The sequence below is a fragment of the Heptranchias perlo genome, chromosome 16 (genome assembly GCF_035084215.1).
Source record: "Heptranchias perlo isolate sHepPer1 chromosome 16, sHepPer1.hap1, whole genome shotgun sequence".
In the NCBI taxonomy this organism is placed as follows: domain Eukaryota; kingdom Metazoa; phylum Chordata; class Chondrichthyes; order Hexanchiformes; family Hexanchidae; genus Heptranchias; species Heptranchias perlo.
This window is the reverse complement of record NC_090340.1, coordinates 11113997-11131567: the sequence shown is the minus strand read 5'-3', so window position 1 is coordinate 11131567 and position 17571 is coordinate 11113997. Positions and strand designations below refer to the sequence as shown.

The window sequence follows — 17571 nt, the reverse complement described above, 5'->3', positions numbered from 1 at the left end:
TTGAAAACCACTTGCTGATTGGCATTTTGTGAGCTGACTGGCATTCACTCCTATTTGGATTAGACTGGGAGTTGCACTCTTCCCCCTTCTGTATCCTTTTTGTTCATCGGCAGTAAACAGAGCTCTCAACGTTGGACAGATTGTGAGAAGTTTTTCAGCCATTTATCGTATACCTGAGATGTTATCTGTGGGAAAAGTAAAAACATGGTTGGTTGCCCCTATTGCACTGAAGCAACCAGGAACAACATATGTAACAACAGTCTGGGACATTCGGGTTGGATCGCAGACCCATCCTACAATGAACTCAATTCAGAACCTGATCAATATTTGTCCCTCAAATAACACTACCAGAAACATATTATCTGGTCATTCTTTCATTTGCCGTTCTTGAGACCTTGCTGTGCGTAAATTGGTTACCGGTTTACCTACATAACAGTGACTGCACTTGAAAAGTAATTTATCGTGTAAAGTACTTTGAGACGTCCTGAGGACGAGATAAGGTGCGATATAAATGCAAATTTTTTTTTCCATATCTCCTATCGGATTTACGTTTCAATAAATCATTGCTATTTCAACTCCCGTGCTGTCATGTTCCATTTCTATCTCGCCATTTATCTTAACTATCACTCCAGTGGGGACCTGGAGGTGACGATTGATTTCCTGATCGAGGTGGACAAGCTGGTGCAGCTGATCGAGTGTCCAATCTTCACATGTAAGTAAGCCCTGCAGCGCTCGCTGCGTCCAAGTAGCCTGTTGGGAGTTCTAGGTGTGGAAGTAATGTCATGTCAGGAAAGGGGGCAGAAGTGATGTGTGCTGGCAGCTGCCTGAAACTGGGAATATACCAAATTTGGAAGCAACTTGAAAGCTTTGTGACTCAATGAAGCATTTGAGATTCAAAGTGAAACGTCACTCACTGTTTCTTGTAAAAGCTCCTTTCTGCAGCCCCTCTGACTCAGTTGGTTGGGGCAGTTTTGGAATCCAGTGATACAGACAAGAGGGCCTGGGTTGTTCCCAGTCTGCCCTGATCTCAGCCCAGACGATAGCAGGGGCACAAGACTTGGCTTAGCAAGCGGAGAATCAGCCAGAGCTCCTGCTCCCAATCACAGTCTCTGCTAGTGGGTGATCCTCCCCACCATCAAACTGTCTGCCAACACTCACCGTCCCGGTGAGAAGGTGAAGAGCCCTTGGCCAAAGCTCTGGAAGGCAATCCTCAGCTGTGGGAACCGTACACCACGAGGAGTCAGTGCCTTCAGGAGAGGAGCAAACTGGCAGTCATTAAAAAATCCTGTCGTTTCACTTACAATTCATGTCAAACAGAAATCTGCCTCTGTTACCCCACTAAATAAAATGGCCACTTAAACCTCCTTTATGCTGCTCCCGGTGGGTGAGAAGCTGCCCTGTTTATCCTGGTGAGTAGCTCCACAAAGACAGCACTTGAACCATTCATTTGAGCAAGATGATGTCTGCAAGCACTGTGTACAAGCCCAGATCTATCTATCTCTATCTATCTATATCTCTCCCTCTCTCACACTCAGACACACACTCAGGGGTGCAACCCACTTAGGTTTTGAATAAAAAATTGTTTTCACTTTCCAGAGGAAGGGATGAGTGAGAGGGGAGGAGGGGAAGGGGAGGAGCAGGATGAGGGCAGAGGCGGGGATAAGTGAGGGAGGAGGGGGATGAGTGAGGAGGAGGATGAGTGAGGGGGAGGAGGGGCTGAGGGGAGGGGGTGGGGAAGGAGATGGAGGAGGGGGGCATGGAATGCGGCTGATCCATGGCACCTTCAGCTGCCTAGGCCCAATGCTCTGGAGTCCTGCCCTAAACCCCCCCGCCTCTCTACCTCCCCAAACCCCCCCCCCCCATCTACCTCCCCAAACCCCCCCCCCCCCATCTACCTCCCCAAACCCCCCCCCCATCTACCTCCCCAAACCCCCCCCCCCCATCTACCTCCCCGAACCCTCCCCCCATCTACCTCCCCGAAACCTCCCCCCATCTACCTCCCCAAACCCCCCCTCCCATCTACCTCCCCAAACCCCCCCCCCCATCTACCTCCCCAAACCCCCCCCCCTCTACCTCCCCAAACCCCCCCCCCCTCTACCTCCCCAAACCCCCCCCCCCTCTACCTCCCCAAACCCCCCCCCCCTCTACCTCCCCAAACCCCCCCCCCCTCTACCTCCCCAAACCCCCCCCCCCTCTACCTCCCCAAACCCCCCCCCCCTCTACCTCCCCAAACCCCCCCCCCCCCATTACCTCCCCAAACCCCCCCCCCCCACCTCCCCAAACCCCCCCCCCTCTACCTCCCCAAACCCCCCCCCCTCTACCTCCCCAAACCCCCCCCCCTCTACCTCCCCAAACCCCCCCCCCTTTACCTCCCCAAACTCCCCCCCCTCTACCTCCCCAAACCCCCCCCCCCTACCTCCCCAAACCCCCCCCCCCTCTACCTCCCCAAACCCCCCCCCCCTCTACCTCCCCAAACCCCCCCCCCCTCTACCTCCCCAAACCCCCCCCCCTCTACCTCCCCAAACCCCCCCCCCCTCTACCTCCCCAAACCCCCCCCCCCCTCTACCTCCCCAAACCCCCCCCCCCTCTACCTCCCCAAACCCCCCCCCCTCTACCTCCCCAAACCCCCCCCCCTCTACCTCCCCAAACCCCCCCCCCCTCTACCTCCCCAAACCCCCCCGCCCCTCTACCTCCCCAAACCCCCCCCCCCTACCTCCCCAAACCCCCCCACCTCCCCACCTCCCCAAACCCCCCCCCGCCTCCTTTAAGACGCTCCTGAAAACTTACCTCTTTGACCAAGCTCTTGGTCACCTAACCTAATATCTCCTTATGTGACTCGATGTCACTGATTACGCTCCTGTGATGCGCCTGGGGACATTTTACTGTGTTAAAGGCGCTGTATAAATGCAAGTTGTTGTTCATTTATCTCCCATTCTCCTTCCCAGATCTGCGGTTGCAGCTCCTTGATGTTGAGAACAATCCCTACCTGATCAAGGCCCTGTATGGACTCCTCATGCTGCTACCCCAGAGCAAAGCATTCCAGCTCCTCTCGCAGCGACTGCAGTGCGTGCCCAACCCGGAGCTTATGCGAACCACGTGAGTAACAAGCAGTGACTTCAGTGATTTATGACACATTGCTGATCGGGAGAACTGAAATTGGTGGGGGATGTCTTAACGTGTGGCACCAACAGCTGTGGCATCACCCTGTTAGTTTGGAGGTTATTACCCTCGTAATATGGGACAACCGGCCCTCTCTGGGAATATATACATGGGGGGTGGGTACTTCCCCCGCCCCACCCATGTTTAATGCACTCTCCTTTTCCCACTTCTCCAGCCTGAGAGGCCAGGCTGCTGTTCAGGGCCTCTCCTAATGGTGGTCTTGAGTTGCGTGCTATCAGGCGCAAGAGACGTTGGGTGACTTTGTGTTTAAACTTCTCTCCCTTCCCCTGACCCCTTTCCACTGTGGAGAAGCACTTGCCCCTTCTGCTTTGCACCTTTCTCTGTCACCTTTAGGATCTGTAGCTGGAAGCCTTTGCCCTACAGCCCAGTGCTCTGCACTACACCACCGTTCCCTAAGCTCCCTGGTTCCTTCCTCCCACAGATTGATGCCGTTTCACTTACTCCGCTTAGTGACTTGCCCATTGCAGTCAATCCCACTTGAGTGAAGGGGACAGGGGCCAGCACTAAATCCCAAGCAGCATCCTCTGCACTGATTCACATTGATAACTCCTTTAAATCAACTCAGCGTAAGGAACCAGTTTGATGATAAGCACCAAAGCCTTGTTATCGACAGGCTGGACAGAGGCTAACGTAACCAAATTTATGTATCCAAGGGCTGATTGAGTGTTACTGTAACTAGACAAAGACTTGCATCCGTCAGAGACCTGTACAAGTGGACTCGACAAGTTCAACCACAGGTGCATGCAGTGGGGGGTTTGCACGCTGCCTGAGTCAACTGTGGGGGCTTTTCTGTTCAACCTATTGACCTAGAAGTCACACCTTCATGCAGGCTTTATGTAGCGTACTGGAAAAAGGGATTTGTAGACGCGAGTTGCATATGCACCAGATTCTACTGTACATAGGAGCTCGAACTGGCTAGAAAAACATAACAGTGGCTGTAAGTGCAGGCTTGGTTAAGCTTTCGCAGTGGAGCTCGTCTTCATACTTAATGTCTGCCCTTCAATCACCCGTTTCTTTCCTCTCTGTGCCAGGGTGGGAGTTCACGTTCCACTTTGAAACGATGGAGCACCTTCACTAAAGTGGGGGGGTCAGAAAGGAAGAATTGGTGAACTGAACTCCTCGTTCTGTCGGTAGAGCCGAGGTTGCCTTGCAGTTTCAGGGCATTACACCTTCAGAGTACTGCTAATTACGTGGAGTCTTCCAGTGCTAGAGCTGAATGTTTTTTTATTATTCACTATGTATTCCTCTTAAATATGAACTCAGAGGTGATATTTAAAAAGAGGAACACTGTCTTAGTAGAAACCTTTGTGATCAACTGACCCCATGGCACACGAAATAGCTATATTCCACAGGAAAAATTACCTGTCTCCATTTTAAAAAAAGAACGACTTTCATTTACACAGCTCTTTTCACAACCTCAGTACGTCTCAATGAGCTTTACAGCCAATTAAGTACTTTTGAAGTGTCGTCACTGTTGCAATGTAGGACACGCAGCAGCCAATTTTTGAACAGCAAGATCCCACAAACAGCAATGAGAGAAATGAGCAGATAATCTGTTTTAGTGATGTTGATTGAGGGATAAATGTTGGCCAGGGAGAACGCCACAGCTCTTCGAATAGTGTAGTGGGATCTTTTACGTTCATCTGAGAGGGCAGACGGGTTTAACATCTCATCCGAAAGACAGCACCTCCGACAGTGCAGCATTCCCTCAGTACTACACCGAATACAGTAAGGAGCATGGGGAAATCTGGGAGCAGAATATGTGCCCAGGTGACTCATGAAGAATCCATGAACATGTTGTAATGTCTTAGAACCAAGACATGAAGGGGAGAGGAAGATAACCTGGATGCACGCATCCTATGAAACCAGGGGTCAAAGTGGAGACCACTGTGTCAATGGCATTTTCAGGTTAATGAGGTGTGCCAATCTCAACTAACTGGGAGATGCAGTATTGCTCTCCTATTCAGCAAGAGATGCCACCTGCATCCATAATTATCCCACTACATACTCTTGTGGAAATACATGAAGACGGGTTATTCAATGGCGCAGTGATGTATGCAGAGGTCAGAGTTGCCCCCACCCCTCTTCCTCTAATCCCCATCCATTGAAGGTGTTGAATCTTGCAACAGTTACTAAATATCCATCAGGAGTGGGAACCGTGGCTAATTTGTTTTTCTTTTTATTCGCCCCTCCCTGAGGCACTGAGGCCAATTTGTCACACCCCAGCTGCTGCACCAGCTTGGGTCAGTTAACTCTAACACGGACTGGTGTGGCTTGGCCCTGCTTCACGGGGGGTTCCTCAACCCTCACTGGCCAACAGACAGTGTAGTGATTAATTTGAGACTGTTTAATGGCAAAAAAAACTTGGCACCAACCGTTAAATAATAGATTTGCATCTTGGTTTGGTTAATATTCTGCATTTTATGTGAATTCTTTTATTACAAGGAAAGCCGAAGTTGAAATGTTTAATGTGGGCAAAGCACTAAGAACTAATATGTAATGGGAGAGGGGCGAGATCGCCTAAACATTGAGAGCATAAAGGGGAAAGGTCCCAGATGATTTTTTTCCCCTGTGGGATGAAGGCAATATTCTATTTGTAAGTAACGATGGAACTTTCTAAGAATAAGCAAGACCATGGTTCAGGAAAGTTATGTATATTTCATTTCCAAACCTTCCGGACTAACAGAGGGAGTACGAATCAACTTCCCGTTGAAACAGGAATAAAAACTGCCCCACGCTGTAATTAGTGTTTTTACATCTATCGATCTAATGAGGATTTATGTGGTTAATTTGTCCCTTTCAATCTCAAGGCAGAAGACGACAGACGTAATTAAACAGCTTGATTCGGTTTCCAATTTCAAAAAAAACAAAAATTCATCAACTTTGCTATCCCATGGGAACATATCTACATTCCATTAGAGGATGGACAGTGCTGAATTTCATCAGTGATGGGAGATGCTGCTCTGTTCTGTTTTGGGCTCTGGTTAAGCAATCAGTGGACTAAATTTGGCAATCCTTAGGGAAGGGAGAAAGAGAAAGAACAGTCACCGAGAGTCCTCTGGCAGAGACGATGGAAAATGTCAGTGCTGTCCTCCTAGTAACCATAGTAAAATGATTGTACTTTCTGGCAAAGCTTCCTTACTTCAAATTCTTCACTCTATCTAGTTTTAGTTTGTGTGGTGAATATAATTCACTGTTCTTCATCTTCATGCAGATGAAGGCTGCCAAACTACACAGGAAGATGCACAGTTTGTATCCCCTTTGGAGCCTGACTTTCTGCACTGCTCATCCTCTCTGTTATCTTCCCTCCTCACAGTAAACGCACAGGCTACTGACTATCCTGGTAAAAGGCCACCGTTAGTTTAACAAAATGAGCCCTCCTTCACTCGCTCCGTGTTCCAGTGAGAGAGTCTTCCTGTCTCGTGTTGTGAAGCTAAACATAGCGGCTAGAATCGAGCCGTAGACAGCATGGACTTGGAAAAGGCCAATCAAGTTCGTTCCTTCACCAACACATCTACAGTTTGTTCTACTACAGAGGCTACTCAACCCATTTAATCCCCTGGTGAAAGGGTCTGTAATATTTCCCTTTCGAACATACACCCTGCTGCACCCCTTCCCCTGCCCCCGCCCCCGCCCCCGGTCTCCTGCAGCAAAACTCCGCAACATCAAACTAACTTTAAATTCTATGTTATTCACCTCACTCAGTTGCCAGCTTCGGTGTGACATTCCCCTGGAGCCAGCAGTTCAGGGACCATCATGTTCCTCTCAGCATTCAGTCACCTCAGTCTGTATTTGTAACCCTTATTCTCATTCCTAATCAGTTACTCTCTTTTTTTAAATGAAGTTGATAAGTGGGGTAGCTGGGATTCTCTACCACGCGTGGGAGGGGAGAGCTTGAAGAAGGGGGTACTGCGGTGGGCTACAGGTCTGTGCCCACTGTTCCTGGTCTCTGTTGTGCTGTGGTGGTGAGGCATTGAATGGATGGCAGGGAAGGAGGGAATGAGTCACCCCAGCTTAACAGCTGTTCACACAACACTATTGAAGGAGGTCTGAGAGCAGCACGTCCAGCCTGTTGTCCTGGTTGGGAAAGCTGAATAATGCGGGTGACATAAGAGAGTAATGGGACAAAAGTCATAAATTGACAAAAAAAATATAGTTAAGCTGGAACAGTCATAGAAGGAGGCCATTTGGCCCATCATTCTTGTGCCAGCTCTTTGAAAAAGCTATCTAATTAGTCTCACTCCCCTGCTCTTTCCCATAGCCCTGCAAATTTTTCCTTTTCAAGTGTTTATCCAATTCCCTTTTGAAAGTTACCATTGAATATTGATTTCTCCTCATCTCCCCAACAAGTTTATTTTTGCAAACTAGTGAAAAAGCAACTGATGCTGCATGGACCAGAATCTACCATCACTTTCAAACACTTATTTGCCCCAAGCCTTTGGCACCATCTGTTGCCTTCATCCGCAGTCTGCGCTATTTCAACTCGCGTCCCTTCATGGCCTAGTTCTCCCCTGCCTCCACAATCTCCTCCAACCCTTTGCCTCTGCTTTCCCGACTCTGGTATTCTGTACACTCCTTCCCTCTGCAGAGCCCTTGTATTCTGGGATTCTTTTCCCCAGCTCATCCACCTTGCCACATTTCTCCCCACCTTCAAAAGCCTCTTCAAAACCTACCACGCTTATGGTCACCTTCCCTAACTCTTTTTTTCCCCCTTACCTTGGCTATTAGGGGATTGGAGAAGTTAACTTGAGCATCTCTTCTTGGTCAGAACACTTCTCGGCTCCTTCCTTTCCCAGCCGTCCCTGATACTGTCAAGCTGTGGCCCAGTGTGAAGTGACCGATGCTGTCGTCCGTTGCTCAGTGCCTGGTATTGCATGCAGATTTTTTTAATGCCAATTTTTTTTCTCGTCTCTCTGAGATGCATCGATGGCGGCTGGGCTTTGATTTCAAAAGTACCTGCACGCCATTCCCCTTAACCAAGTGGGTATACGTCTTGTATGAGCCTAGATGATGAGTATTGGCAGGGTGTTCAAACTTAGGGCCATCGGAGCCAAGTCCGAACCTGCTCTCACCGACATCAGCCAGGTACATATCATTTTAAAAAGGCTAACTTTGGGAGAATGAGGGAAGAGCTTAAAAGTATTGAATGGTCCAGTTTGTTCAACACTTCAGTAGAAATCAAGTGAAACATCTTTAAAGCCGTAATGCTGAGTATGCAGGACAAAAATAGCATGCACAGTCTCAAAAAGCATGACCTAAATTATGAAATAAAGAGGAAAAACCACCTGCAGGGAGAAAGGTGAAGGGGTTCACTGGGCTGAACTTGCAGGAACATTTTAAAAGAATGGTCAGCGGGGCAAAGAGTGACTTAGAAAAAAAGCAGAGTTGCAGATGCAAAACACAACACTAAGGAAACCTTTCAGCACTAAAATAGTAAAGGGGCAGTCAGAGAGCAGCTGAGAATCCTTAAAGAAACACAGACAAACCACGGGTGAGCACAGGGTTGTTAATATACTAAATGATTACATCCTCCAACCAGTCACCAGAGAAGACGTCAGCAACATGCCCTCCCTAAAAAGTGACAATCCAAGTAGTATTAATGATCTTGGTATAAATGAGACCGGCCAAAAGGGCTCAAAACAAATAAATCCCCAGAGATGGATGGTACTTATCCCCAAGTACAAAGAAAGACAATGTTTGAGACTTCTGAAGCACTAATGGTCATGATGCGAAAGTCATTCAGCACTGCGGATGATCTGGTAGATTGGAAACAAACTAATGTGGATCCTAGTGTGAGAAAGCATATGCAGGCAACTAGAGACCCATTAATCTTACATCCATACTAGGTAAAGTGGTGGAATTGATTATCAGGAGTAAACTTGGTTTACTAAGCCTATATGTCTAATCAATCACAGGAGGGCAGTGGTCAACCAAGCAAATAGAATGCACCAGAAGAGCAAAACACAAATCAGAGCAAGTCACGTTCGATCTGTACAGTGCTCTGCTCAAATAAATAACCTGGTTAACAGTAACCAATGTGGATTGAGAAAGGGGAGATCCTACCTGAACAAACTCCTGGTCCATTTTGAGGAAATGACATCCCAAATAGACTGTAGACAGCACCACAACATGGTGTATCCAGAATTACAAAAAGAATTGGACAAAGTTCCACATGAAAGGTTATTACTTAAGGTTAAGTGTCAGCTTGGCTCAGTTGGTAGCACACTCTCGAAGTAAAATGGTTGGTTGTGGGTTCAAGCACTGCCATGGACTTGAGCACATAATCTACTGGGTGCAGTACTGAGGGAGTGCTGCATTGTCAGAGGTGATGTCTTTCAGATGAGACATTAAACCAATGCCCAAACTGCCAGCTCAGGTGGACGTAAAGGATCCCATAGGACTGTTTGAAGAAGAGTTGAGAGTTCTGTTTACCTGGGCAGCATTCCTCCCTCTCACAACAACGCCATTCATGTGCTGTTTGACCTTGCTAAGTACAAATTGGCTGCCATAATTGCCTACATAAGTGACGACAATTTAAAAAAAAAGATATTAATTAATTAGCTGTAAAGCACTTTGGGATATCCTGAGGATGAGATAAGGTGCTATATAAATGCAAGTTCTTTATTTTTAAAGCAGTGGAGATACAGGATAAAATCTGGGAATAGATTAAAAACAAATAGCTGAAGGGTGGAAAGCAGTAGGTACTTGTTAGGGAAGTCACGTTGAGGTGGGGGCAAATGCTGAGTGAGGCGTCCCAGAGGTCAATGTTGAAGCCCGACTATTTTCCCATTCACTTCAACATCTTGGATTCAGACGCTCAGTGCATATTGGTAACGTTTGCAGACAACACCAAGCCATGGGAGGAGTGGGTTAAAATGAATCCAAGGTAGCAGCTCCGAGATTATGGAATGAGTTGGGCAAAATTTATAAGCAGGTAGAACAGGGGCAGGTGGAATTTAATATGGGCAAGCATAAGCAATAGCATGTCGGAAGTTAAAATGGATGAAGCCTCAGGAGGCTCTACGCGCCCAATCAATTGCAGGAGGGCAACGGTCAACCAAGCAAGTGGAATGCACCAGAACAGCAAAGCACAAATCAGAGCGAATCACGTTCGACCTGTACAATGCTCTGCTCAGACCACACAGTGAGTACGAGGTCTAATTCTGGTCACTGAGATACAAGGGAGGCATTGCAGAGGAGAGCCACTAGTGTCAAACGACTGAGTTATGAGGAAAGACTGGAGACACTTAGGCATTTCATCCCAAGGGAGTGAATGAGGGGTGACCTTGCAGAGGTATATAAGATAGTAAATGGTATAGAAAAGGTAAAAGACAAATTTAGGGACTGATGTTAGGAAGTTTTTCACATACAGTGATCAAGACGTGCAATGGACTTCCAATTAAGGTAAAGGAAACAAAACCTTGGAATCATTTAAGAAATACTTGGATGCTGTCATGAGGGACCATAGGGTCTTTCTGGATGGATGAGTTAAGATGGGTTGAATGGCCTTCTCGTCTGTATCTACCTTGTAACATCGGCACAGGCACACTTACTAGCAAGATAGCAATCAAGCAGAAATGCTGGCTGATTTTTCCCTCCCTAGCCCTGGGCACTAATGCAAGTTAACTCAGCACAGACTGGGGATCGAATGTGAAACCCTCTTGTGTGCAGCTCCAGTGAAAGTTCCCTTTTTAAAGTAATTGCACTTCTAACATTCTGTGCCTGAGGTGGTCTTAACCTGGGTATACTGTAAATTCTCACTAGAATCTTTATCCTCGTGCTGCAAGTATTTGTGCACTTAACCATTGAACCTATGAGTTGTTGTGACCTAAAATTCCAGATGAGGAAAGTTGCCAATTCAGCGGCCCGTTAGTGAAGTCAGCTTAACCTGACCTGCCATGATGCTGGGCCACATCCAATGCTCCTCTCTGGACTGCTATCTGTTCCAACTGTCCAAGTTTCTTGGCTCCTTTGGAAGTATAATTCACAGGGCGGAGACCCCGGGAGGGGCCCGGCGCCCCGGCGGAGACCCCGGGAGGGGCCCGGCGCCCCGGCGGAGACCCCGGGAGGGGCCCGGCGCCCCGGCGGAGACCCCGGGAGGGGCCCGGCGCCCCGGCGGAGACCCCGGGAGGGGCCCGGCGCCCCGGCGGAGACCCCGGGAGGGGCCCGGCGCCCCGGCGGAGACCCCGGGAGGGGCCCGGCGCCCCGGCGGAGACCCCGGGAGGGGCCCGGCGCCCCGGCGGAGACCCCGGGAGGGGCCCGGCGCCCCGGCGGAGACCCCGGGAGGGGCCCGGCGCCCCGGCGGAGACCCCGGGAGGGGCCCGGCGCCCCGGCGGAGACCCCGGGAGGGGCCCGGCGCCCCGGCGGAGACCCCGGGAGGGGCCCGGCGCCCCGGCGGAGACCCCGGGAGGGGCCCGGCGCCCCGGCGGAGACCCCGGGAGGGGCCCGGCGCCCCGGCGGAGACCCCGGGAGGGGCCCGGCGCCCCGGCGGAGACCCCGGGAGGGGCCCGGCGCCCCGGCGGAGACCCCGGGAGGGGCCCGGCGCCCCGGCGGAGACCCCGGGAGGGGCCCGGCGCCCCGGCGGAGACCCCGGGAGGGGCCCGGCGCCCCGGCGGAGACCCCGGGAGGGGCCCGGCGCCCCGGCGGAGACCCCGGGAGGGGCCCGGCGCCCCGGCGGAGACCCCGGGAGGGGCCCGGCGCCCCGGCGGAGACCCCGGGAGGGGCCCGGCGCCCCGTCTTTTCACTATATTTATAAATGACTGAGATGAAGGAATAGAGAGCTGTATATCCACATTTACTGATGACAATAAGTTAGGTGACACAGGAAATAGTGTAGATGGGATCAGAAATTTGCAAAGGGACATTGATAGATAAAGTAAGTGTGCAAAAATGTGGCCGATGGAATTCAATGTGGGAAAGTGTGGGGTCATCCACTTTGGACCAGAAAGATAGATCAGAGTATTTTCTAAATGGTGAGAGACTAGGAATTGTGGATGAGCAGAGAGATTTAGGGGTCGAAGTATAGAAATCACTAAAAGCCAGTGGACAAGTACAAAAAATAATTTAAATGGAATGTTGGCCTTTATCTCAAGGACTGGAATACAAAGGGGTGGAAGTTATGTTACAGTTATATAAAGCTCTGGTTAGACCCCATTTAGAGTACTGTGTTCAGTTCTGGGCATCACACCTTAGGGAGGATATATTGGCCTTGGAGGGGGCGCAGCACAGATTAACCAGAATGATATTGGAGCTAAGAGGGTTACATTATGAGGACGGTTTTTCTTAGGCAAGGGTAGTAAGGGTTGCGGGACCAAGACAGGTAAATGGAGTTCGGATACAGATCAACCATGATCTAATTGATTGGCAGAACAGGCTCAAGGGGCCTACTCCTGTTCCTAGGTTCTTATCCCTGGCATCATCCTAGTAAATCTAGTAAATCAAATATATTGAACGATCACTTATTTAATCTTGTTTGTATAATAGGGCACCCAAAATTCCACACAATACTCTGCCCTTGGCCGAACCACCATTACATCTTTACTGTTGTGCTCTATGCCCCTATTCAACCCAAAATGCTGTTGATTTTTTTAATGGTTTTATCTACCTGCATGGGTGTCAGCCATGGCTCAGTGGTAGCACTCTCGCCTCTGAGTCAGGAGGTTGGGTGTTCAAGTCCCACTGCAGAGACATAAGAACAAAAATCTATGCTGACATTCCAGTGCCAGTATTGAGGGAGTGCTGCACTGTCGGAGGTGCCGTTTTTCAAATGATGTTAAACCGAGGCCCCATCTGCCCCCTCAGGTGGAAGTGAAAGATCCCATGGCACTATTTCGAAGACGAGCAGGGGATTTCTCCCCAGTGCCATGGCCAATAATTATTCCTCAACCAACATTACTAAAAATAGATGATCTGGTCATTTTCTCATTGCTGTTTGTGGGACCTTGCTGTGTGCAAATTGGCTGCCGTGTTTCCTACATTACAACAGTGACTGCACTTCAAAAGTGCTTTATTGGCTGTAAAGTGCTTTGGGACATCCTGAGGTTGTGAAAGGCATGATATAAATGCAAGTCTGTCTGTCTTCTTTGCACTTGGCACCTTCAGGAAAATATGTGTTTGAACCCCTGGGTGTCTCTGTTCATCCACACTCTTCAGGGTCTTTCCAAAAAGCAAATAATCCCATTCCATTGTTTTTCCTCCCAAAATGTCTGAGAATAAGTGAGAAAGGTGCTGCATTGTAAGTAATGGGTTAAAGGACTTCTGCAAACAGCTGGATAGAAACTGAGTGACCATAACCTACAGATAAGCAGCTGTCCCAGTCCTGGTGGATTTTTCTAACTGTTCCTGATGATAAAGGTTGTCGCACTTGCTTTTCATTTCTCTAGTTTCCAAGGTGATATTTTGATGGTTTGCTGGTGCTCTTATGTAACAGTCCTTCACACAGTAAGAGCCTCGATATGTCTAATAACGTGACCTACGCTCCTACCTCTCCAATACCGTGAATGGAAAACTTTATACATGCTGTTCAATTTTTTTAAAACATTTTTGCGAATTTTATACTTGTCAAATGTCATTGCTAGAGAACAGAACAATTCTCTACTACTTGCACCCAGTATCAACACCAAGCACTTGCAAATCAGGTGTGAAAATTGCTCCACTCTGCCCCAAAAATAATGTGCCTCAGTAACTAACCTCTGAGTTGTGGCCCCAACTGCAACACCTCTTCTCCGTTTCCTCTCTGGGATCAAGAGTGTTAGGGGAGATTTTCCTGGGTCTATGCCCAGATACACTGGATGGCCTGGGCTCAGCAAATATTGGAAAATGAGGATGTTGGAATGCAGGTTTTAATATTCGTTGCAACCAGGTGATCCAGCATCAACACAGGCAAAGCTCCCCTATATAAAATCTGGAATGAAAGATGACCATTTGGCTCATCAAACACATTCATTCCACACTCTGCATGAAATACGTGCATAGAATTACTTAGAAGTTACAACACAGAAGCCAGCCATTCAGCCCAACCAATCCATGCTGGCGTTTACCCTCCACTTGTGCTCATGGCAAAAGGTTGGTTTCCATTAACTGACCGAGTCTCCTATGGACCGAAACTTACGGCCTTATACGTGCCGTGAGCGGAATAGCATGTCCAGGATTATTGATTATCTCCAGATGGATTGCCCACCACATTCTACTGACTCTTTTTCAGAAGGCAGAAAACACCATCAGACCAAAGCATACAGGCTAAAACCAATAGATTTATTTACGGCTTCACTGGTAAATAGAAAGAAAGACTTGTATTTATATAGCGCCTTTGACGACCTCAGGATGTCCCAAACGCTTTACAGCCAATGAAGTACTTTTTTTGGAGTGTAATCACTGTTGTAATGTAGGAAATGCGGCAGCCAATTTGCACACAGCAAGGTCCCACAAACAACCAGGTGATAATGACCAGATAATCTGTTTTGTTTGAGGGGTGAATATTGGCCAGGACACCGGGGAGAACTCCCCTGCTCCTCTTTGAAATAGTGCCATGTGATATTTACGTCCAGTTTAACATCTCATCTGAAAGACAGCATCTCTGATAGTGCAGCACTCCCTCGGTACTGCAGCCTAAATTTTGTGCTCTGGTCCCTGGAGTGGGGCTTGAACCCACAACCTTCTGACTCAGGTGAGAGTGCTACCCACTGAGCTTCTTACCATTTGATAAGTGACAGGATTGTTGGATGAAACAGTTTTTTTTTAATGGACTTTCATGATGCTATGTTGTATGTGTGTAATGAAAACCTTGGTTTGTCCACCAAGTTTGGATCTCTAGCCAGAACTAGAGATTATGGGAGTGTTCCACAGGTTCAGACAGTCCAGAGTCTCAAGTCAGACTTGTCAATCACCCTTAATTGATAGCACAAAGATAGGGGATATTGCATATCTTGCACACCTGCTAACGTCTTCATGTGTAATTTAACTAGTACCGAGAACAAAGTGACTGAATCCTAACTATTTCCAGAACAATCAATCTGTGGACACGGCTTCCCCCATCCTTCGCTTTAACACTACAGTCTACTGTACAGTCTATCATTCAAACTCATTGGATTTTTTTTAACCATAACAATCATTTGAATTAAGCCACATAAAATGCAGCAAAGTGAGAATTTAGTGCTTAAAAAGTTTGAATTATCAAATAACTTGACTTGTGTCTTAATCATAGAATCATAGAAAATAGGAGCAAGAGTAGGCCATTTGGCGAACTCAGTACCCTGTTCCTGTTTTTTCCCCATATCCCTTGATCCCTTTAGCATTAAGAAATATATCTATCTCCTTCTTGAATATGTTTAATGACTTGGCCTCCACTGCCTTCTGTGGTAGAGAATTCCACAGGTTCACCACCCTCTGAGTAAAGAAATTTCTCTTCTTCTCGGCTCTAAATGGCATACCCCGTATCCTGAGACTGTGACCCTTGGTTATGGATTCCATCCATTGGAAACATCCTCCCTGCATCTAGCCTGTCTAGTCCTGTTAGAATATTATATATTTCGATGAGATCACCTCTCATTCTTCTAAACTCTAGTGAATATAGGCCTAATCGACCCAATTTCTCCTCATACGTCAGTCCTGCCATCCCAAGAATCAATCTGGTAAGCCTTTGTTGCACTCCCTCCATGGCAAGGACATCTTTCCTCAGATAAGGAGACCAAAACTGCATACAATACTCCAGATGTGGTCTCACCAAGACCCTGTACAACTGCAGTAAGACATCCCTGTTCCTGTACTCAAATCCTCTTGCAATGAAGGCCAACATACCATTCGCCTTCCTAACTGCTTGCTGCACCTGAATGCTCGCTTTCAGCGACTGGTGTACAAGGATACCCAGGTCTCGTTGCACCTCCCCTTTTCCTAATCTATCACCATTCAGATTATCTGCCTTTCTGTTTTTACAACCAAAGTGGATAACCTCACATTTATCCACGTTATACTGCCATGTTCTTGCCCACTCACCCAACTTGTCTAAATCACATTGGAGCCTCTTTGCATCCTCCTCACAGCTCACATTCCACCCCAGCTTTGTGTCGTCTACAAATTTGGAAATGTTACATTTAGTTCCCTCATCCAAATCATTTATTTATATATATATATATATATATATATATATATATATATATTGTGAATAGCTGGGGCCCAAGCACTGATCCCTGCGGTACCCCACTAGTCACTGCCTGCCACCCGAAAAAAGACCCGTTTATTCCTACTCTCTGTTTCCTGTCTGTCAACCAATTCTCAATCCATGCCAGTATATTCCCCCCAATCCCATGTGCTTTAATTTTGCACACTAACCTCTTGTGTGGGACCTTATCAAAAGCCGCCTGAAAATCCAAATACACCACATCCACAGGTTCTCCCCTATCTATTCTACTAGTTACCTCCTTAAAAAACTCCAGTAGATTTGTTAAGCATGATTTCCCTTTTAATCCCATTAATGCCTTCCAAGTGTTCTGTTATCACATCCTTTATAATAGACTCTAGCATTTTCCCCAATACTGATGTTAGTCTAACTGGTCTGTAATTCCCTGTTTTTTCTCCCTCCTTTTTAAATAGTGGGGTTACATTTACCACCCTTCAATCTGTAGGAACTGTTCCAGAGTCTATAGAATTTTGGAAGATGAGGGAGATCTTATTTCATACAGTGGTTTAAAATACAATGTAGAAATCTCCCTATTTTGTCACGTTCATCACGTAGGCTCCTTACAACCAGCAGAGATGGGAAACCTTCATCTTGTCACCCTGAGGGGCCTGTCTCACCCACCCAGAAAGATCCTGTCGTCTTCCCGTCACGACATCCCAGCTATTAGAACATAGGAAAATGACGGCAGGAAAAAACTAGCTGATCTATCAAGCCTGCCGCACACTCGTGATGCCTGGAGCATCTTGACTAGACTCTTCCTACCACCCCCACCCCCCAGCTATGTAATCTCCTGGGAGAGGCAAAAAAAAACAGAAAAAGAAACCCAATGCCAAAAAGTGGGGGGAGAAACTCTAGAAAATCCCTCTCCAAACCCCTCAAGCGGTCAAAACCAGCCCAGGAGAATCCATTAACCATTAATCCACTTACCTTCTATATGATGCAGTCTCTGCCCCAGTCAAGAACCGGTCCAGCTCCCTCTTGAAGGCAGAGAGTCAGCACCCACCACACCAGCCGGCAACGTATTCCAGAGGCTCACCACTCTCTGGGAAAAGAACCGCCCAACATCCAGTCTATTCCTACCCTTGCATAGTTTAAATGCATGCCCACTGATCCTCCCCAATCTGTCAAACTGAAATTATCTATAGGCACGCAATCCAGACCTTTTATTTTAAATGCCTCTCATCAGGTAACCTCTAAGTCTATGCTGCTCCGAAGTA

General features: G+C 47.9%; 1 protein-coding gene across 1 annotated transcript in view; it reads left to right on the top strand.

Annotated features, from left to right (window-relative positions):
* The window catches only part of vac14 (vac14 homolog (S. cerevisiae)), a 296601-nt gene that overhangs the window by 239957 nt on the left and 39073 nt on the right, over positions 1-17571 (top strand). Inside the window, exons 17-18 of the mRNA XM_067998261.1 lie at positions 633-712; positions 2946-3096. Of these exons, the coding sequence (XP_067854362.1) occupies positions 633-712; positions 2946-3096 (231 nt within the window). The remainder of the gene's footprint in view (positions 1-632; positions 713-2945; positions 3097-17571) is intronic.